This window comes from Daucus carota, chromosome 7, assembly GCF_001625215.2.
Source record: "Daucus carota subsp. sativus chromosome 7, DH1 v3.0, whole genome shotgun sequence".
In the NCBI taxonomy this organism is placed as follows: domain Eukaryota; kingdom Viridiplantae; phylum Streptophyta; class Magnoliopsida; order Apiales; family Apiaceae; genus Daucus; species Daucus carota.
In genome coordinates, this window is record NC_030387.2 from 35,245,285 (window position 1) to 35,265,705 (window position 20,421).

The window sequence follows — 20,421 nt, forward strand, 5'->3', positions numbered from 1 at the left end:
GCGTTTGGGAAAAAAAGCAAATCACTTTTTTTGTTCTTTAGAAGCATTAATTGAGAAGCTAGAAGTCCAAGCTTTTTTCTTCTACTTCTCACCTTTTTCACTAACAATCCAAACACTTAACCAAACACTTACATTTTACTTCTACTTCTCACTTCTACTCCACTTTTTTATTTTAAGCAAGAAGTCACTTCTTTTAAGCTTAGCCAATGACCCCGCAGAATGCCTCAAATCACACATATGGAAGGGCCAGCATAGCTATTTTCAAAATACCTAATTTTACTAATGAATCTGTATGGGTTGGAGATGCTCGTAGTCATTAATATAACTATTTTCAAAATACCTGACTGTTCTCAAAGTTGGGGTCACTAAAAAATTTACAAAGTTATGGACAGAGATTATGACTTGAAACTTAGGAGAATAACAATGCGAAAGAGAAATAGGAAGATATAACAAAACATCAAGGGATAGACTTATTTTATCCCGGGATCTCTTTCAAGATTTGAAAGGGACGACGTTGTGTAGAAAACAGCCCATCTCAACTACTTAAATTCCTATGAAAACTTACAAAATTTAGTACTGGTACCAAAACAAGGAAGGCGGAGGCCCTTCAGTTCGGCCACTGACTTTAAGCTTCAGGACTTCGCCTCATTATCGAACCGTTATCAATATTAGATTCAATAGAGCTGATTCCACTGCCTTTTGTGATACCATGCTGCTGCATTAGCTTTCTAATCCTTTTCATATCTTCCCACCTCTGAGCTTCACAATATATGTTCGACAGGAGCACATAAAGTCCCGCACTATATGTCTCTAACTCCAGTAAATGTTTTACAATTTGCTTTGCTATCTCAACATTGCCATGAATCCTGCAACCACCAAGCAGAGCTCCCCAAATTACAATGTCAGGCTTCATTGGCATTCTTCCTATCAACTCCATTGCTTCTTGGAAATGCCCTCCCCGACCAAGTAAATCAATCATACATGCATAATGCTCGATATCACAAGGTACTCTATATACATACGTCATTTTATCAAAGTAATATCTTCCCTTGTCAGTTAAACCACAGTGGCAACAAGCAGAAATCAATCCCGTGAATGTTATTTTATCAGGCAATACACCATCAGCTTCCATCTGTTCAAAGAGTTCAACTGCTTTAGATCCATCTCCGTGTAGTGCTAGGGCCCCAATCATGACATTCCACGAAACGACATTCTTCTCTGGCATATCAAGAAAGATGGCAAAGGCTGTTTCCACAGAACCACACTTTGCATACATATCTACAAGCGCATTGTATAAAGTCACATCGCATAAAACATAATTATTAGAGATGTAATCATGGATTTTCTTTCCCATTGCCAGATCACCAAGTTGACAACAAGCGGAGATAACACTAACTAGGGTAGTCTCATTTGGAACAAATTTTGAATCACACATACTGAAAAAAAGCTCCAAAGCTTCATTGAAGCAACCTTTCTGAATATAGCATGAAATCATTGAGTTCCAACTTACCACGTTTCTTAAAGGCATCTGATCAAAAAATCTCTTGGCAGAATGTATCAGTCCACTTTTAGCGTAGGCAGTAACCATGGTAGTCCAAGAAACCACATTCCTATCCTCCATCCTATCAAATATAGCCTGAGCTGTTTCCAGATCCCAACATTTGGCATACATATCGACGAGAGCATTGTGCACATATATATCAGCCTTGACACCGTTAACCTCAATATAAGAATGTACAAACTTACCTAATTCCAAGTTACATATTTGGGAACAAACAGAAAGTAGGCTAACAAATGTAGAGTTATCAGGTTTCACCCCTACATCCCTCATCTCCACAAACAACAAAAATGCTTTCTCGCAACAACCCATCTTAGAAAACCCACCAATCATCGAGTTCCAAGAAATCAAAGTCCTATAGTTAATCTCATTAAACACTTTACCAGAACAATCACTCATCCTGCAACTAAAATAAAAACTAATAAGAACATTCTGCACACAAACATGGGACCCAAAACCCATTTTCAGCACCTGGCCATGAACTAAAACCCCTTCCCAATACATAGACTTAGAAGCACATGCCTTGAGAACAAAGGGCAAGGTAAATTCATTTGGGAAAATTCCAAAATAATTCATTTGTTGGTAAACTAAAACAGCCTTAGCTGGATTGTCACTATTAGAATAACCCCTAATTAAACTATTATACATGTGTCTGTTTCGTCCAGGCATTGTGTCAAACAGTTTGTGTGCATATACGATATCGCCGTCATCCGAAACGGCGGAGAAAGAGATGAGTTTGCTGAGTGTGAGGATTTGGTTAGACAGGCCATTTAAAATGATTTGGGCGTGAATGAGTTTGAGTTGTGTCATAGATGAGCATCGCTCGAGCTGGCAGTGAAGGGTTTCATGAGTGGGAGAGACGAAGCTATGGGTTCTTGAAATGGTGGTAAAATGGTGTAGTTTATGATGAAAACAGAGGGGTCTGTTATGGCGGGAAGTAACGGTAAGAAATTTGAACATATTATTGTCCTTTGCTAATTTGTTTTGCAATCGATCAATTATCTGACGTGAAGTTTACAATTTGTTTTATCGGAAAAAAAAAAACAAAAAACAAGCTCAATAGAAAAGAGCCAACCCCGATTCATCGTGAATAAATGGAATGGAGTGTGACTGCCTGAGCTCAAAAATCGATCTAACGTATCTAAATTATCCAAAATATTTATCAGGCATATAAATTGTGATTGAGTTAAACCACTAAAACATAATTTTATAATAAGTTTATTGCAATTGTCACCCTTTTGGTTTCAGCATATTGCACATTGCACCTAATAGTTTTGGAAAATACACTTTGCAGCCCAAGACTTTTAACCCGTAGACACTTTGCACCCTTTCCGTTAATTTCTGCCGTTACCGTTAACTTTTGCAGGGGCATTTTGAGAAATTTAATTATATTTAATTAAAATCAGACTTTTATTTAAATTTTCTGATCATCTAAACGATATTTTTTGGAAAAACTTAAAGAACGAAAGTTATAGAGAATAAAAAGATCTTTTTAGAACAATAAGGTTCAAAATTTAAATAATTATTTTAAAAAGATTGTTCATATTTACAAGATTGCTAATTTTTGAATTTTTTTAGAATAATTATAAAATGAATTACGAAAATTTTGAACCTTATAGTTCTAAGACGATCTTTTTATTCTCTACAACTTTCGCTATTTAAGTTTTACCAAAAATATCGTTTAGATGGTCCAAAATTTTAAATAAAGGTCTGATTTTAGTTAAATATAATTAAATTTCTTAAAATACCCCTGCAAAAGATAACGGTAACGGCAGAAATTAACGGAAAGGGTGCAAAGTGTCTACGAGTTAAAAGTCTGGGGCTACAAAGTGTATTTTCCAAAACTATTAAGTGCAATGTGCAATATGCTGAAACCAAAGGGGTGTCAATTGCAATTAATTCTTTTATAATTTATTTGTTAATTTTCCTTTTTTTATATATAAAATTTATACATTAAATTTGTATTCAAACGAAATAAAAGTTCATATTAATCTATTAAATTATATTTTATAAGAGTAGTATCAATCACCCGGGTCTAATATGCGTAATTGAGATGGGCGGAGTGAGTATATAAACCTTTAAACCTTGATTAGAATTGTTTGATCACGTAAACTTATTTGTTTATGAACAGTTAGCAGGAAATAGTTATTTTTATTGACAGATGACAAAAAAACTATGATAATATTTGATAAATAACTGTTTTTTTAAAATATTTATGTTATCTAAATTGATTATAGATGAAAGTTGAAACGTTACTCTTATACAAAGTATTCTCGTAATTAAAATTTTAGTTTTATTATTTAAAAAAATTAAATACAGTAAAATTTATTTTGATCAATAATTTCTTTATAATTTAATCAAAACACCTGGATGTCAAAGTCTAAGGCCCTACGAAAGAAAACATGGAGTATCAAACGTGGGAAAAACAGGAGTATGTTCAAACTTGTCTGCAAACAATCTATACGGCCCTCCATTTTACTCCACTAGGCGCCACGATGATAGTGCCCCTGCAAATATTCACACAAACTTTTTCTGCAACCATTTCCACCTCAAACTATAGTCAAGAGGAATATCCAAGCCTGACTCACCTATTAACCAGGAATATTTTTAGCCGAATATTATTAATTTATTTCTATCACCTTCATTTTTTAACACTCAGATTTTCCAATACACTGGCATAAAATCTACGACAGTGCCTAAAAATCACAGCTCTTCATAAAGAATAACGATACAGAAAGCTAAGTTTGAGCAAACATCTGTTAGCCTTCCAATTCTTTATTCAATGAGCCACCGAGAACTCTGGTACCATATCTGTACATTTTTTATATCATTGGTGTACAATTTCATGCAATGCAGATGCCTTTCACAATTGAATTTTTTTACAAATTACACTTGAATTATACCATCGATTGTGAAGATATCATGAAGGCACCCTACAAAATTTTGACGCTACAGATGATGTACCTTTCATAGAGAGGGTAGGAGCCAGAGATTACAGAGGGAGGAAGCTAATGAAAGGCACCAAGACAAAAAGGCCATGGCAGCAGAGAGTTGGTATCTGATGCATATCCTTCCACTGCAGAGGTTTACATTAGAATGACCGGACGTGATCAAGATATCCGTCACACTAGCTGCTGAGCATGCCGCAGCCAGTGATAGAAATGAAAGGACCTGTGATGGGATTGTTATTAGTACGTGAGACATTTGTGAACAAGTTTTGAAGAATTAAATGAATCTGATTGAGATACATACCCAATCTCCTATAGTTACGACTGACATTATTGCAACTTGACGAGGTGGCCGCTTCACAAATATAGAGAATACATCAACCAGTGCTAATGTTAAACTCCATGGAATCACTAAACCCATTATCGTTACCAGAAAACTGCATAGCATGAAAGGTGTTAAGTTAATTAGTAGTAGTAAATGTTTCTCCGATCATCTTCTTATTGAAGACTAAACATAACCTAAATGAGGAGACAGAGTTCATAAGTAATTGCATTATTTACAAGTAAAAGAAAAGGGTAGTGATAAGAACTTCAATTAGCATGGTCAAGGCAGTAGTAATAAGTAATTCTTTGATTGTAAAGAAGACGCAATAGTGGGAAGTCAAATAAACCTAGTAAAGTCACCATAATATATGTCTCCTAGAATGGGATCGTTCCAAAAAGAAATATTTGGTTACTTATGAACCAGAAGATTTATCCTATATGTCTTTCCCAAACCATTTATAAATAAACCACAAATATCCATTTGATTTCACAATAATACCATAAAGTTTCAAATAAAGATCAATACAAAGAAAGCTATCGCAAAATTAGAAGCGACATAACATTTTCAAGTAGATTCAGGCAGTACAACGATCTTCATGGTTTAAGTGCATGACCCTTGGTTTATGTGCAACAAAACTTGACGCACGTTAGCATCGGCCAGTGAATAAGGCATTATACAGAAAACACAATACATATCAAATTTGTTTAAAAAAGTCACAGTGAGACATGCAAGTTTTGGAATTAAGTCCACAATATACAGGTCACAGACCTCTTCAATGAAAATTCCTGTCGGAGCACAAGGGTCTCCGACACATTTGGGAAATATACATGAGAATGTATCCAAGAAAATGTATAATAAACTAAATTATCAAAGCACATCATATAAGGTCCTTTGATTGCTTATACATACGTTAATACAATACTGAGAATGTCTGCAAATTCCAATACTCCTAGTCACAATACTGAGGAGATTTTTCGCAGAAGGAAGTTGTTATACCATTATTATTTAGAAAATTGAAAAACCTTTTTCCATTAACATATTAACTTCTACTTTTCTAGTGTGTAGGATAAAACATAATCAGTGTAACTATCCGATAAGAAGCAACAAAGTTCATTTGCAGTTGAACTATGTGCTGCAACAATATAATTCTTACTTCTCAAGCTACGTGATTAACTTTTAAAGCCATAGAAGATATTTTTTTGACGATAACAATCCTCTTTTTCTTTTTCAAATATTCTGTTACTAAAGCAATTGGAAGTTAACTTGAGTCAATAAAGAGAGATCTATACTACATATTTGACCTGATCACCAAGAAAACTAAGCAAAAAGCTAATATTAATACTGAAAACCTCTCGCCATCATCACTGGTTGATTTAAGCACAAAACAGAACCATCGGATAGAATGAAGGGAAAATCAATATTTCCAGAAAGATATAGATTACAAATACGTCTAAACTCTAAAATCTGAATTAAGTCATGTCAGTGAAGCCATAGTGCCTAACTAAAAACAGAACAAGATACTTATAATATACTTGTACATTATAACTGCATGAGCGATGACATTTAATTTTAATTTTCAAAAAGACGAAGTCTGATAGCATATATACCAATGAATGCTATCCAGAAGCTTAAGCATTCTAACTAGCAGTATTTGACTATCTTAAACTATCCAACTTGCAGTTTATATTATTTCAGCTAATCAGCTTCAAGCAGTTGACGCAAGCCTTTTAAACTTAATCTAACTATATGAAGTTGACAGATATCCAAAGATAGCAAATAATGTCTACTACTCATTCCAATAGTAATTAATTCTTTCTAGCTCTGCAATTTGTTTATGAAATTCTACACCAATCATTTAGCTTTCACTTGAAGTAAATATCCATCTCTTAATTACAAAAAATAACAAGAAAACAAAGCAATATTTTATATATTAAGATAGGTCCTGCTATTCTTCCTGCAATTATGAGTTGCCTTTATCATTGTTATCTCCAGCTAACAGAAGCAAAGGAAAAAAGATACAGTAGCTCGTGGAATTATAATCGCACAATGTAAACTTGACTTCTGCAATTCCACCAATAGAGTTGAGCTGTGATTTCTAAAATAAAAAGTTTAAAGCTTTACTACTTTTTAGGAAAATTCCATTTTATTTGAAATCCCAAATTTCTATAGAGTAAATTAAAAATATCAAAGGAGATTTATAGAGTAAATACAGTACACAACAAGACATGATCGACCAAGGGAGGGAAAGGGCCAAAACTAAAACCCTCAATAACAACAATAAAATTATAAACAATTAAAACCACAATGATAATCAAGAAAAGAAAAAAAAGTAAGTGTGTGCATACATGCATCATATGAGTTGAGAATAAGTGAAAACAATTGTGATCATGTGTTCTCACCCTAAAACTGTCTCGAAAACGCAGGAGGGATAGAGAGGACTAACCAGAAGGAAGTATAACTGTAGAATTGGATGTGAAAACACATGAAGAGGAGAGAAGTGACGGAGAAGATGGCTTGGCCAAGTCTCAAAGCCAAGCTGGCACTTGTTCCCAGTGCCCCTGGAAATTCTTCTTCCATTTCTTTGGAATTGTTGTCATAGCAGTTTAATAATCTTCTTCTCCTTCTGTTTATGAAGACAAGCCATGTACATAAAATTTATATGACTATAGTTTTGGTGAAAGCTGGAGATTACGCCACAAAAAACAGATGGTGGTTCGGAAGATGAATGAAGTTTGAAGACTTTTCGGCTCTTATTTGGCCTTGTGTTGTTTATAAAGAGCACACAAAGAATTGTGGATTCCCTTTTTTAATTTTTTAATATCATATATTATATATAGGATTTAAAATAAATAAAGTATTTTATTTATTAGAAAGTGATGTGTATTACTTTTCTTTAATATTGACAGAAAGAGTATAGTTTATTACGAGTATTATTTTGGAGAGGGTATTTAATATATTTGTTATTTAAATTAACAGATTCCATGTCACAATTCAGCCGACGAAGGTGGGGTCCAGCCATACATAACCTGTAAAAAGCGTAGGTGGGACAAGGTCCTCCACACCAACTTGCCACAAATGATTCTTCTTACATACTTAATTCCTACACTCAATCGTATATTACAATATTTTGATCTATGCCGAAAATATATTTCCGTGCAGTTAAGTTCACTCAGCTTAACTAGAAATTGTAAATATTTGAATTTGTAATTTATAGGAATTATGTGCTGATTTGTATATGATCTGTGAAATGCATACTCTATTTTATTCTATTAATCAATCACTTGAGAGATACTGAGAGAGGTAACATGCTTGCTTGCTTTTTTTGCTTGAATAGTCCTGCTAAACAAAACGATACCAGGGATATGTATTAACATGACATCGCGTCTAAAAAATTAGTAAAACCACCGACTGACCAACAAATATTCCGAAGAGCGAACAAAAAATCTAACCAGCTGATCAACCATCGTATATTGTATTATTGTGTTTACACATATGTATCTCGAATATTTGAATGACACAGAGCATTCATGTACTCCCTCTCTTTGATATATTAGTCTTAAAAAATTTTGACTGCACATTTAAAATTATTATTTTTAAGATTTTCGTTTCTTGAATAAAAATATTAGTGATATATTTTTATCCATAAAAAAAAGTTTGAAAATAATAATTTCATGTGTGCGATCAAAACTCTTAAAAATGCGTGCAAAAAAGTCAAACAACTATTAAATCTAAACAGAGGGAGTATAATTCATTAGTTTGTATTTGTTGAGCTTTCCTAAAGAATACTCCCCGTCTGGCCCTGCAAAGTGTTCAACATTTTAAAGTGTTTCTATATGATATATGACCTTGTTCCACGAAGATGAGATGAGGAGAAAAATAATGTTAATTATAAGCACGGTGGACTGGAGAAATTCAAATCTTATGTTCGTTCTTAGCAATACCACTAAACCTCCATATGGGATTTGGAAACTCTACTAATGAATATTGATGTAATAGCTGTTTGTTGGATGAAAAAATGCATGCAGCATACTACATTACCACATTGTAATGAAAACTCAGGCTTGTAAAATCCTTGCATGTCACATTATATGAAAATTACATAACAATATATACAAGCAAGATAGTACTCGAAAGCTCTTAGGATCATATTGATGTTCATAGTCAAAGACATCTTTTACTTCATAAAAAAAAGCTGAACCAAGAAAGAAGATATATTGATTCTCAGAAGACCCTATGATTCAAGTTGCGCGTACCAGACGCCTTGAATTTTAACATCCTTTGGAACCTTGGCTCCCAAATCGGTATCAGATGGCTGAAGGCTCTCGAATACTCCAATAAGCTCTCCAGTCTCAGGCTTTGTACCAGTCACAGTAAAGGTGATCTTCCCTGTTGAAGAGGCCGTGTTCTTAGTATTTTCCTTTGCTAGCTCCTCCTCGTCTCCTCTCCCTCCAGCTGGCAATGCAACTGCATTGTCATAACCGGTGGAACCACCTCGGCCCTTTGGGTCAAGGAAGGAGGAGCCTCTGTAAGATGGCACGAGAAACTCTCCTGAAAAGCCATCCGGTTTGCCAGATGCTACAAGCTGCTTGATGGTGAAAAGGAACGGCACACGCTCCCCTCCTGGAAGCTGGACTGTAACAGCAGCATAATCAATTCCGTCTTTCTCCTCAAATTTGATGGTGCCATCTGATGCCACTTCAAAAGGTCCCTCAATCTCGTCAAGGGTGTAGGTTAGTCGGGTCATGAGCTTGGTCTTTTGAAACTCTGGTGGGGCATTTTTGCCCACAGTCTCAGCCTTAACAGTGAATGATGTTGGCTCTAAGCAGAATTTCTTGGCATTGTACTTTCCGGGCTTGACAGCGAAGGTTTCAGTTCCACCGTCAATTGTTGGGCACTGGTTGGCAGTTCCGGTTCCTTTCACTTCCATGTATGTCTTACTTTGGATCTCATCATAAGTTAGCCGCTTGGGAACACCTTCAGCAGTGGCGCCCTGTAATATCCCAGAGGAAAGTTTTTTAGTTTTGTTAAAAATGTTTGTTTTATTTATCAAGCAAACATGAATTACAGCTCAAAGTGATGATTAATTAGTCCCTGGAAATCGTATATAGATATGCATATTTACTGAATGAAGAATATGGTTACTACTTACTGTATTTCAGTATCTGAGTTTTTAATGGATAGATCTTGAAACCATAAGGACATTTAAATAGTTACACTCTTCCTCATCAGTCATCACCAATTTAGTGACTTCTACTATAGCTTTAAGATTTTAAAAAAGCTATCGGTTAACATGGTAACAGTGCTCAGGTTCAGTGAAAGTGAGGGGGTTATTACTTAATAGTAAATGATCCATTTAGTGGCTCCTACTATTGCCTTAAATATAATGCATTTAACAATTAAAACAAATGAAGTGCACAACATTCTAAAGTTACAACAAAGTAAACAACATCAGTGATCAGTTAATAGCCAAGCTGCTGAATTTGATGATCAAGAATATGATCAAACTTATAAGAAAAGGATCTTACAGAGACAACAAGGGCAGAAGTGGCCAGAGCAAAACCAGCAATCTTGGCAGCATCAGCACACTTGTCAGCAAATTGTTTGAGATCAGAGTGCAAAGAGCAGGTGAGCCTGGAAGCAGAGGACTCCACTCCAAAGGCCTTGGAAAGGCATTGAGAAGAAGGCTTGAGCTGTAATCCTGGGCGACCCAGTTTGGTGGGCTGCATAAAAGTTGCAGCAGCTTGCAGTGAGGATGCCATTGTATTCACTTACAGGAACACACTCTCTATTTTGGGCTTGTAGTATACAACTAGGAAATATGAGTGTGTGTGGTGGTGAAAGAGTGTTTGCTGGCATCGGTTTGGATTGGTAGGATAAGAGGATCAGGATAAGGTAGTGTTCTCTTTCCATTGGCTCTTTAAAGTTTAGACCTCGATTTTTTCTTTTTATGCCATTTGGCAATCTTCGCTATTTTTTTATTTTTCTCAAAGCCAATCTCCATATATTTATTTAACCACATCCCACAGACTTGTTGCACTAGAGGATTCTCCAACTATGTAGGTGCCTCAATTGGTCCCCTCATTAATCAAATGTTGTGAGGATCTCCGAGACTCATGAGCACTTTGAACTTTATTCGATTTTGGTTTGTTAATTAAAAGAAAATGAACAAAATGTCCGTTTGGAATTTTTGGTGAAAGAGTAGACACGATAGAATTGTTGTTATAATTTTGGTGAAGTGTTCATCAGACAAATTCAATTGTAATATGATATCACTATGGTAAAAAACGTATTAATTGGGCGCTTAAGCAGCCGTCTAACCAGAATCGGCCTTAAAACGCTTCGATTTGTATTAAGCGTTTCTGAAAATTAAGTGGATTAAGCAGTCGTGAAGCTGATTAAGCGGTCAAAATAATATTGAGCTGCTATTTTTTTTTAAATTTAAAAAATTAACTTTTTTAATATAACTATTAATATATTTAAAATATACATTTTATTACAAAAATTTTGAATTTAAATTATTACCGCAACATAATATTATTTTTAAATATATTGATATTATAACTAAATATTTAATTATATATTGTTAATCTCTTGTTGGCCTGCTTGAGCGTCCAATTTACTGCTTAAGCGATGGAAGGTCCCTCCGCTGTTCAGAAATAATTTGCGTTTTTCATATGTACGTTATATGTTAGAAAATGGATTGTACAGTTAACTTCCGAGTATCGTCATTTCATAAATCAATGGATTGTACAATTAACTTCCGAGTATCGTCATATCATAACCCAAGCATTTTCGGACCATCAAATAATAATATCATTAGTTCCTTGGTCACAACCAAATTTCATATTATTTTATAAATTATTTATTTATATAATTATTGAAATCTAAAAGATTTATTCTCAAATAAATTTGGCATAGTTTTAATAATAAAATTTTCTAGGAAAATCTAATTATACAGAATAGATATTTTTTAGTCACGATTTGGTAAATTTTATTAGAAAAAAATATAATCAAAACATGACATAATTTGACAGGTTATGCTTCGAATGCTTTCAAATGTAGTTGTAGCAGACTCCGATTAGGGGTGTAGACGAGCTGAGCCGAGTCGAACATTTCCGGGCTCAGCTCGAACTCGATTTAAAAGTTTGAGGCTCGAGTTCGACAAAGTCTTTGATTTTAAGTTCGAAACTCAACTCGTAAACAAACAGCTCGATAGGCTCGAGTTCAGCTCGAAATCTCGAATCGAGTCACCAAATGTTGACAAAAACTCGAAATATAATTGGTTTGGGTCGAGTTCGATTCAATTAAATATATAAATCATAAATAAAATATTAAATATTTTTGTAAAAATATATTTTTATAATAATAAAATTAAAATAAAATAGAAGCTCGATAAGGCTCGCGAACTTTACGAGCCAAGTAATTTAAAACTCGAGCTCGGCTCAGTAAAATATTCAAATAGCTCGAGCTCTCCTCGATTATTACCAAATCAAATTCGAATATTTTACGAGTCGAGTTCTAGGAGCCCATGAACTGTTTAAGTCATTTACACCCCAATCTCCGACGAAACTGGTTTGGGCAAGCTTTTTTCTAAAAAGTTAAGAGCTTATTTCTTCTCAAATATACATATATTTATAAATTTTTTAGATAAATATTGTGAAGACATTTTATTTTCCTTATTTAGCAAAAAAAACAGACTTAATAAAAAAGTATAACCCTTGATTATCAATTATTCAATTTTATGGATCGCCAAGCATTGTGTCTCTGGGCAACTATTAGAATTTTGACTCTCAACTTCTCTCTCTAGTCTGTTACTAATAATTTTTGTAACCCAAATTTAGAGCCTGTAAAAAGGCCTATATGTCACTTCTCCGGTACCCCTTCTAATGACTTGATCACATAGTCTCGCACAAGCATAAACAATGATAACAACCCATTGGGATACCTGGACTGATTCAGAAAACTACAAGCCCATTACAACTTGTAATAATCATTTACAGTTTATTTTCAGAAAAAGAAAACCAAAGAGAATGAAGGGGGATCAAAGGTGGCTCAAAAGTGCTTGAAAACAATCATAGGTAAATAAACCCTCAATGATAATTGTATAATAGAGTGATTTCATTTTCTCATCATTGCCACATCCCCCTCAACTCTATCATATCAACCACAACTTTACACAATCAACCAATGCATCTCCTTCCCACAAATTAATCAATTTTTCATGTAAAATCAATCTTTCCCACAAATTAATCAATTTTTCATGTAAAATCAATCTTTTAAAGAAGAATCAAATACATCAATATGATCGATGATTTCTTCAAACAATCAAATCAATATTTGTACCGCATATTAGACATCAAAAAGATGAAAAGGGGGCATTCAGAATGAGTAGGAGGTTAATCTTCAATCATAAATTTATCAGAAGACATTGTCTTTTTTATCATCATTATGCCCACAAATATATACACACAAACACCAAAAAGAAATTAATAATAATTGGAAAAATAAAAAACAGAGAAGAAGAGAAAATTAAGTGGGGCGTGAGGGGATTCTCTCAGACAAATGCCTCGTTTTGTCGTCATGATTTTAGAATGGATATCAGACTCGTCATCATAGTTTCATCATCACTGAGAATCCACCTCTACCTCGACTCTTTTTCATCTATTACTTTTTTCAAGAAAATAATCTAAATTTGAAAGTAAAACATATTTGAAAACAATAGAAAAACATAATCATGGCAATAATGAAATTGGAAGAAAGATGGTGATGATTATACCTGAAATCAACACAAAGAGAAAGATGGGAATCACTGTAATGTTATAATAAGAAAAACAACACAGCTATGTATATATAGGCTTTAAAGCAATTTCTAGGGTTAGGGTTGCGCCTCCGCTGTGACATGAATTTACTGTAATGGCATTTGAAAAAGCCCATTACTGGAGTATGTTCTCTTATGGACTTGAAGATGGAAGATCCAGCCCAAGTCCAACCAGCAGCTGGACCCAAGCTCCCGGGTGTATCAATTTCAATCTCTTGTGTTTGTATTTATTTATTTGTAGTTTTAGACCCGTGATACGCACAAGATTATTTTTTATTATATATAATATTTTTATTGATTTTAAATATTTTAATAAATAAATATTATGTTTGTTGATTTGAAGCATTGTTAAGTTTGGACAGCTTTGTAAGACTACGAACGCAAATCAAATGCATGAAAAATTGATTCAAACTGAACCGATTCTTAATGAATTAATTGGTTTCGTTTTGGTATGAAAAATATATATTTCAAAATTAATGTTTTCTTAAAATTAAAATGAACATATTTATACATTATCCCTCTTTGTCGGTCAACAAACATACTTAATAAACACCACATTTGTATAACTCCCTAATTAAACTAATTTTAGATGCTATCTTTATTTGTTGTTACGAAGAAAAGTAATTTGTTTAAATTTTAAAAGGTTTCTTGATAAAAAAAATTTCTTAATTATTTAACTAGTGATAAATGAGGGTGTATACAAGTGATAAACGAGCATGCAAATAAAAGCGGAGAATAGTTTTTAAATGGTGAAACAACTAGAATAATAGACGACATTTTAATATTTAGGTTCAACTATAAAATTATTATTTATAAATATACATATTAATAATTCGATTATTTTGATCCGTTTGAAGTGAAAATCAATTTTAATAAAAATCGATTTTCAAATTATTCAACTCTTCTTGATACGTGAAAGAAGTCATAAACGACTTTAAATGAAAATGGAAGGAATATTTTTTATATTTAGTGCTATAAGATATACAGTTAGTGTTGTGAAGGTGATTGACCATGACATGATCAAGTATTTCTAAATTCTCAAGTGCTGAGCTAGTGAGCTGTGGTGGTACCGTGTCTGTGTGTATGTATACGGAGTTATGGAGTATGGACTATTAACACTATTCTCACTCTCATACTGTGTTGACTGTTTTTTTCTCTGCTTGTTGAATGTTGATAGAACACAGTCTCTCACATTTCAGCGACGCAGAATCTAATTCATCATGAATAAACTGTACCGCACTTGATATATGTTCAAGTATACTCGCCCACATTAAAAAACTGCTAAACATTAACCTCAACTTGATAAAAACAAACAATACGAATGTCATTATTGACCACGATGTCGACCATTTTTGGCTTTTCTTGTATCTACAGCCGTCGACTGATGCGAATCACACACCTGCGTCTTAAACTTACACCCGAACTTCCTCGCAAACGATCTCTTCCCACTCCCTCCCTCTGGTATTTTCTCAATCGCTTTTTTCATCGTTGAACACTCACGCTCCAGCTCCTGGACACGTGTCCTCATACTATCCATGTCCACGCGCATCACCTCGTTTTCTCTCACTGTCTCTCTCCACGTCACGTTCCTCACTTCATTTTCTTCGCGACTCCCACCGTTCCTCAGCCTCCCGCCGCCCCGTGCCGGAGATATCTCCACGATCGCGTGCCGGAGCTGAAGCTGCTCGAAGAATAGTACTTGAACTATTGCTCGTAAAGGAAGACGCTCGTTTTGTGCCGCGTGTGTGCACGCTTCTAAGGTTAGTTTCTCGCAGTCCATTACTCCGCTTATCTTCTCTCTCTCCGCTTCCGATAGCCATGGATGCGCCTGTAAAAAAATGCAAAAATAAGTACGTATAATAAAATCTCGATCAATAAATAAATTCGATGAAATATATGTATTTTGATCTCAAATATAGACTCTGGTAAATGAATAATCTCGATTCACAATTACAATCTTTATCGATACTCTATTTAAATACGCTAAAACCTACTGCTATCATATATTCATATAGTTTAACTGTACAAAACAAAGTGAATTCTGTAAATATATATACACAATTAGTAATTAATAGCTCTGTAATTTCACTATAAAACAGTAAATGAATATATAGGTATAATTTTGGGAGATAATGGACTTACTTTGAGATAAACGTCAACCGCTCTGTATAGACCGTCATCATACAGCCTGGCTTGATGAGGTAAAGTTATGGCAAATTTGTAAAATTTATCTTGTTTGAGATTAGCATCAGATGCAATTTCCGATAAGTAACCGTCGATCAGTTTCCCGACGAGCATCAATTCTGACGGTGTTATGTTTTCGTTGTCTTGTTCGTCCTCGTTTCGTGTCATTGAGATTTCAAGTTCATCCAGAAAGTAACCTAATATCCTTTCCACACAGTCGACATCGTATAGCGTTTCGTTGAGGTACGAGTAGCTCGGTATGAGAAGATCGTCTAGTGTGGCTTGTTCGAGTTGTGATCCGATCTTCTTCTCCAATGCGTCGCGATAAGTCTCAGCAATGTTCAATATATTTGCTGTTCTCAGTAGTCCGAATAAAAATTTAATTGCGGAGGTTGAAGATGCGAGCCTCTTTTCGTGTGGGAGATTCGAGATTATTGTTTCAAGAAGCTCTCGTTGTTCATCTTGTGATGGAGGTAATGAAGTAGACGACGATTGCTTCCAATTTGAACGAGATATGCCTGGAATGTACCTCTGCGCATAAGCGATTAAGCAACCTTCAATTAGATCTGGACTGGTGTGATCTCGAGCTCTCAAGGCGGAAATTAATCGCTTAAACAGAGGCAAACCGAGATCGCCAAGCTCATCGAACCACGTATTGCTTGTCCTTCGTCTTCCTGTACCAGAATCTGTTTGCGAAGCTGAGGCTGGTTCGTTTACTGGCCAGCCAAAAAGTGACGGATCTGTAGTAGAAGCTCTTTTAGCAACAGATTCCAGGCATCTATTAACAATGCCTAGTTTCTCAGCTTGAGGCATTATCATCTTGCATGATTTCAGCGTCTTGATGGAGTCTTTTAGGCTCTTGAGAACAGATTGGGAGAGAAATCTCTCTGTTCTCGATATGAGATTGTCTTCAGAGTACTCGTCTGTCATTTCTAAGAACTCCGCAGCGCATCGGAGAGGAGCCACGTTCAAGGTAGTCAACTCGATTTTGACTCCGTAACAGAATTTGGCCGCAATCTCAAATGTATCCGAGCCTCCCGGGAAATCCGGGAGAATTATACTGCAGTACTCCAGACCTTCTTCTTCGACAATCTCTGAACGATGTTCGTCGTTATCGTCCTCATCTTCGCCTAATTTTTGGAGTCTACTATTACTTGGATTATTCTCCTGATCTGTTATCAGCTGGTGAAGTTTCCTACTTCTAGACATTAGAGGGAACTGCAGAAAAAAAAAATCAATACATTCAACATTCTAGATTATAATATCGAAAATTCGAGTGGCTGAAACTCAGACCGACCTTATGGAGATGAAAGGCCATGTCGTCGACTTCGATAACAACGTCGCTGGGTAAGCCGGTGGTACAAAACCTGAACACACACAAGACAAGAAGCAAAAACATCAACAATATGCAGGTGAACTTAAAGATTAGCTGAAGAATGCAAAATTGTATTATACTAAAAGCCCAACTTTACACACCATGCTTGCCCTTTAGAGCTGGGCTTGTCAGTAGCCATTATCTTTCAACAAACTGTGGAGACAAACTCAAGAGAGAAGCAGAGAGCACTAACAAAGATACACCATTATTAAAGCAACAGAAGAAAAGAACAAATTTAAGTGATGAGTACAGGGTAAATGAAGAGCAGTTGAGAATATATAATGGGTAAGATATATACAAGTGAGAAGAGACAAGGTGGGGTTTGAACAGAGTCGAAAGAATGGATCAAAATTAGAGTAGAGTTTCCGCGAATTCTCTCTCTTTTTTGAATCTTCCTCCCCTTTCTCACTTGCTCTTTCTGGAGATGTTATTATTAGAAAGTGATGACTTTGAATTTTCTGCTGTTTTTATGGACTCTTCTTGACATTAACGATCCCCTCATTGTCATCAGAGAAACTAACTATTGCTTTCCAACTGGTTTTATTGCTTTTATGGATTTTTATTTTATTTTATACTCCCTCCGTTTCAATTTACATGTCCACTTTCAAAAAAAAAATTTGTTTCAAATTACTTGTCCACTTACACTTTCAATGCAAAATCATATTTCCAAAGTCAATTTTCCTCCACATATCTCTTATTTATATTTCCTAGATCAATCTCACACCACATATTATGCTCATTTAATGCAATTAATTTGTGAACAACTACTTTTCTTCACTTTTCTTAAACTGTGTGATTTTTTTAAAGTGGACATCTAATTTGAAACGGAGGTAGTATTATTACGAGACGAAAGTATGTCACAGATAGAGAACGGGAAAAAATTGTTATCGATTATTTATTTATTTATTTATGGTACACTGAATATCATCTTAGGTATTAGATTAATAACCAGTGGACATGTTATTTGGTTCCCGAGTTACTTGAAATCAGTTACATTGTCAAAAATGATATCTCACCTATTGTAACAGAGGAAAACGACACGAAATCATGCAACCGTTAGAGAGATCTCTCCTTGCAATATTTTAATTGAATTTTAATAATTCTGTAACAAATTTGACAGGGATGAGTTGTTGTATCTTGAAAAAAATCACTATAATTCGACAGATAATGGCATTAGTTGTGTGGGGTTGTTTTCGTTTAGAATTTTGTAACTAAATTAAATTATTATCGGAGTTGTTATCTTAGGTAATTCAGCTGTCCATCCTTAGAGCATCCAAGGCTCCTTACTTGAAAAATATGCCAGGTGGAACAAAACAGGGATTTATCTTCCTAATTGCAATTCCATTGAGATAATCCTGATCAAAAAAATTTAGTATATTTAAGAATGGAGCTCCTTGAAGCGCCTTGCCAGCGCCCGTAAGCCAGCAGCGCTCTAGAGCGCCTTGCCAGCGCCTTTGGAGCACCTTGCCAGCGCCCTTGGAGCACCTTGCCCTATTTTTGTACCATATCGATTACAATACGTTATAATGTTATGAATGTAAGGAATGACTTGGTTTATGAGTTTGTAAATATAAACCAGGTTGGCGCCACCCCGTCGCTCCCCGGCGCTTAGGCGCCACCCCGTCGCCGGTGCAATTCTATTTTCTTTGAACTATTTTTGTACCACATCGAGAACATAATGATATATTCTCATGAATATAATCGGTGATATAATTATTAGAGAAAATGGGTAACCCCTGTCGCCGTGGTGCAAGCCCCACCCCTGTCGCCAATTCAAATCTTATTTCCCCACAACCACCTTTGTACCACATCGAGAAGATGATAATATATTCTCAGGAATATAAGCAAGAGCTTAGCTATTAAGTTAAGAATATATTAGTCGAGGCAGGCGCCGCCCTGTCTCCAACCCCGAGGCGCCGCCCTGGCGCCCACTCAAATGTTATTTTCTTAAACCAATTTCTTCGTACCACATCGAGAAGGAGTAAAAGGAGGGTCACTCCTTTCCTTATATATACACAACACATGCTAGCTTATTCTAATTAGGAAGCGCCGCTGCTAAATTTGATATGTCTACTTATTAATTCCTAATTTGTGATTTATTTTTATAGTTTGTTAGCTCAGTTATTAGGCTAGATGTAATTATAGTAGTAATATCGGCGTGACTTATGATTAATATATGTGTGAACATTTTAGGGTATGAAGTTGTAGACTCGAGAACGTTGTGCACTGTAAGTATATACTGTACCCTTCACTGTGATATTTTATGATGTTTTGGTGAACATTTTATTGATGATTTTCTTATCAGAATTGAGTATTCTTACATTTGTTTTGTGTGTTATGCTTCCTTTGGGAAGTAAAGTGTGATACCTCCTTCGGGAAGGAAAGCTAAACCAATTGTTTAGCTGGCCGGGATCCCAACTTGATGAACGTGTGAACTTTTGAACGTGTTTGAATACTCATACTTATCTTGATGTGTGAAACTGTTTTGATGACTCCGATGAAATATTGATTTGGTACACCAAAGTTTTGTGAATAAAACTCAGTTGAATCATACGTATATGCTTACTGAGCTTTATAAGCTCATTTCTTTTTATGTACTAACTTTGCAGGGAAGAATTTTGGAGAAGGATATTAAGGATAATGCTAGGTGAAGAGTGTGAGCTGTTAAGTATCCAATAGTCAAGAGAAATATTCAGGGAAATGTTCAAGGTTGGTCTCAGATAGAATTGTGTAATTGAGATTCAGTTGTAAACTATAGTTGTAGTAGATTAATAGTGATTCTTCTTATCGAAGTTGATCTGATAACGGTAGTAGTTGATTCTAATTTCAATAATGTAACTTGGATGCGATCCTGTTGTTTTAGTGGGTTAAAATGTTCTCTTTTAAATATTTTATTAATGCTTTCAGGTTTTAAATTATTTGGTTTTCAGAAATACAGTTTTTTAAAAGTGTTTTAAAAGATTTTGTGTGGTGACGTCAGGATCCAGGCCCCCGGATTCTTGGGGCGTCACACCATTTGTTTCACAATACATGTCCACCATAGAGAAAAAATTTGTTTCAAAAAAATATTTCTACATCAACTTTCAATTTAGGTTTATATCTTCAAAATAAACTTTCTTTCACATATTTCTAATTTCTAATCTAGAAATTAGAAATCCTAATCAAGGGTGGAGTATTATTGAAAAAACACGAATAAAATAAAAAAAAGAATTG

At 34.9% G+C, this 20,421-nt stretch overlaps 4 protein-coding genes, 1 long non-coding RNA gene and 2 other non-coding genes across 8 annotated transcripts; 1 reads left to right on the top strand and 6 right to left on the bottom strand.

Annotated features, from left to right (window-relative positions):
* Positions 1-280: 280 nt before the first annotated feature.
* Positions 281-2,702, bottom strand: LOC108195177 (pentatricopeptide repeat-containing protein At2g22410, mitochondrial). Its single transcript, XM_017362130.2, has one exon. The coding sequence runs from the start codon at positions 2,516-2,518 to the stop codon at positions 626-628; it is 1,893 nt and encodes a 630-aa protein (XP_017217619.1). The 5' UTR covers positions 2,519-2,702; the 3' UTR covers positions 281-625.
* A 1,235-nt stretch (positions 2,703-3,937) lies between these two features.
* LOC108195357 (CASP-like protein 5C3) lies at positions 3,938-7,594 on the bottom strand. Its single transcript, XM_017362319.2, has 3 exons — positions 7,275-7,594; positions 4,811-4,943; positions 3,938-4,729 (listed from the first exon to the last, which is right to left on the bottom strand). The coding sequence occupies exons 1-3, from the start codon at positions 7,406-7,408 to the stop codon at positions 4,526-4,528; spliced, it is 471 nt and encodes a 156-aa protein (XP_017217808.1). The 5' UTR covers positions 7,409-7,594; the 3' UTR covers positions 3,938-4,525.
* Positions 7,595-8,892: 1,298 nt separating this feature from the next.
* On the bottom strand, positions 8,893-10,715 carry LOC108196650 (oxygen-evolving enhancer protein 1, chloroplastic). Its single transcript, XM_017364036.2, has 2 exons — positions 10,357-10,715; positions 8,893-9,821 (listed from the first exon to the last, which is right to left on the bottom strand). The coding sequence occupies exons 1-2, from the start codon at positions 10,588-10,590 to the stop codon at positions 9,063-9,065; spliced, it is 993 nt and encodes a 330-aa protein (XP_017219525.1). The 5' UTR covers positions 10,591-10,715; the 3' UTR covers positions 8,893-9,062.
* Positions 10,716-13,210: 2,495 nt separating this feature from the next.
* On the bottom strand, positions 13,211-13,286 carry LOC135148116 (small nucleolar RNA Z105). Its single transcript, XR_010286009.1, has one exon. It is a non-coding gene; the product is annotated as a small nucleolar RNA Z105 (small nucleolar RNA).
* Positions 13,287-13,380: 94 nt separating this feature from the next.
* LOC135148139 (small nucleolar RNA SNOR75) lies at positions 13,381-13,464 on the bottom strand. Its single transcript, XR_010286031.1, has one exon. It is a non-coding gene; the product is annotated as a small nucleolar RNA SNOR75 (small nucleolar RNA).
* A 1,355-nt stretch (positions 13,465-14,819) lies between these two features.
* On the bottom strand, positions 14,820-17,635 carry LOC108196795 (BTB/POZ domain-containing protein At5g66560). Its single transcript, XM_017364231.2, has 4 exons — positions 17,310-17,635; positions 17,131-17,200; positions 15,792-17,051; positions 14,820-15,477 (listed from the first exon to the last, which is right to left on the bottom strand). The coding sequence occupies exons 1-4, from the start codon at positions 17,345-17,347 to the stop codon at positions 14,977-14,979; spliced, it is 1,869 nt and encodes a 622-aa protein (XP_017219720.1). The 5' UTR covers positions 17,348-17,635; the 3' UTR covers positions 14,820-14,976.
* A 140-nt stretch (positions 17,636-17,775) lies between these two features.
* Positions 17,776-20,100, top strand: LOC135147822 (uncharacterized). 2 transcript variants are annotated; one of them, XR_010285645.1, is made up of 2 exons: positions 17,776-19,436; positions 19,818-20,100. It is a non-coding gene; the product is annotated as an uncharacterized LOC135147822 (long non-coding RNA). The 2 variants fall into 2 exon arrangements; XR_010285644.1 differs by lacking the exon at positions 17,776-19,436 and adding an exon at positions 19,443-19,721.
* The last annotated feature ends 321 nt before the right edge of the window (positions 20,101-20,421 follow it).

Coding starts and splice junctions, on each gene's coding strand:
- LOC108195177 (XM_017362130.2), bottom strand. CDS start 2,518: ATGTTCAAATTTCTTACCGTTACTTCCCGCCATAACAGACCCCTCTGT.
- LOC108195357 (XM_017362319.2), bottom strand. CDS start 7,408: ATGGAAGAAGAATTTCCAGGGGCACTGGGAACAAGTGCCAGCTTGGCT. Junction 4,944..7,274: donor TACAGTTATACTTCCTTCTG/GTTAGTCCTCTC, acceptor CATGCTATGCAG/TTTTCTGGTAACGATAATGG. Junction 4,730..4,810: donor TCGTAACTATAGGAGATTGG/GTATGTATCTCA, acceptor ATCCCATCACAG/GTCCTTTCATTTCTATCACT.
- LOC108196650 (XM_017364036.2), bottom strand. CDS start 10,590: ATGGCATCCTCACTGCAAGCTGCTGCAACTTTTATGCAGCCCACCAAA. Junction 9,822..10,356: donor CTTCTGCCCTTGTTGTCTCT/GTAAGATCCTTT, acceptor GGGATATTACAG/GGCGCCACTGCTGAAGGTGT.
- LOC108196795 (XM_017364231.2), bottom strand. CDS start 17,347: ATGGCTACTGACAAGCCCAGCTCTAAAGGGCAAGCATG. Junction 17,201..17,309: donor AGCTCTAAAGGGCAAGCATG/GTGTGTAAAGTT, acceptor GTGTGTGTTCAG/GTTTTGTACCACCGGCTTAC. Junction 15,478..15,791: donor CGGTTGACGTTTATCTCAAA/GTAAGTCCATTA, acceptor ATTTTTTTACAG/GCGCATCCATGGCTATCGGA.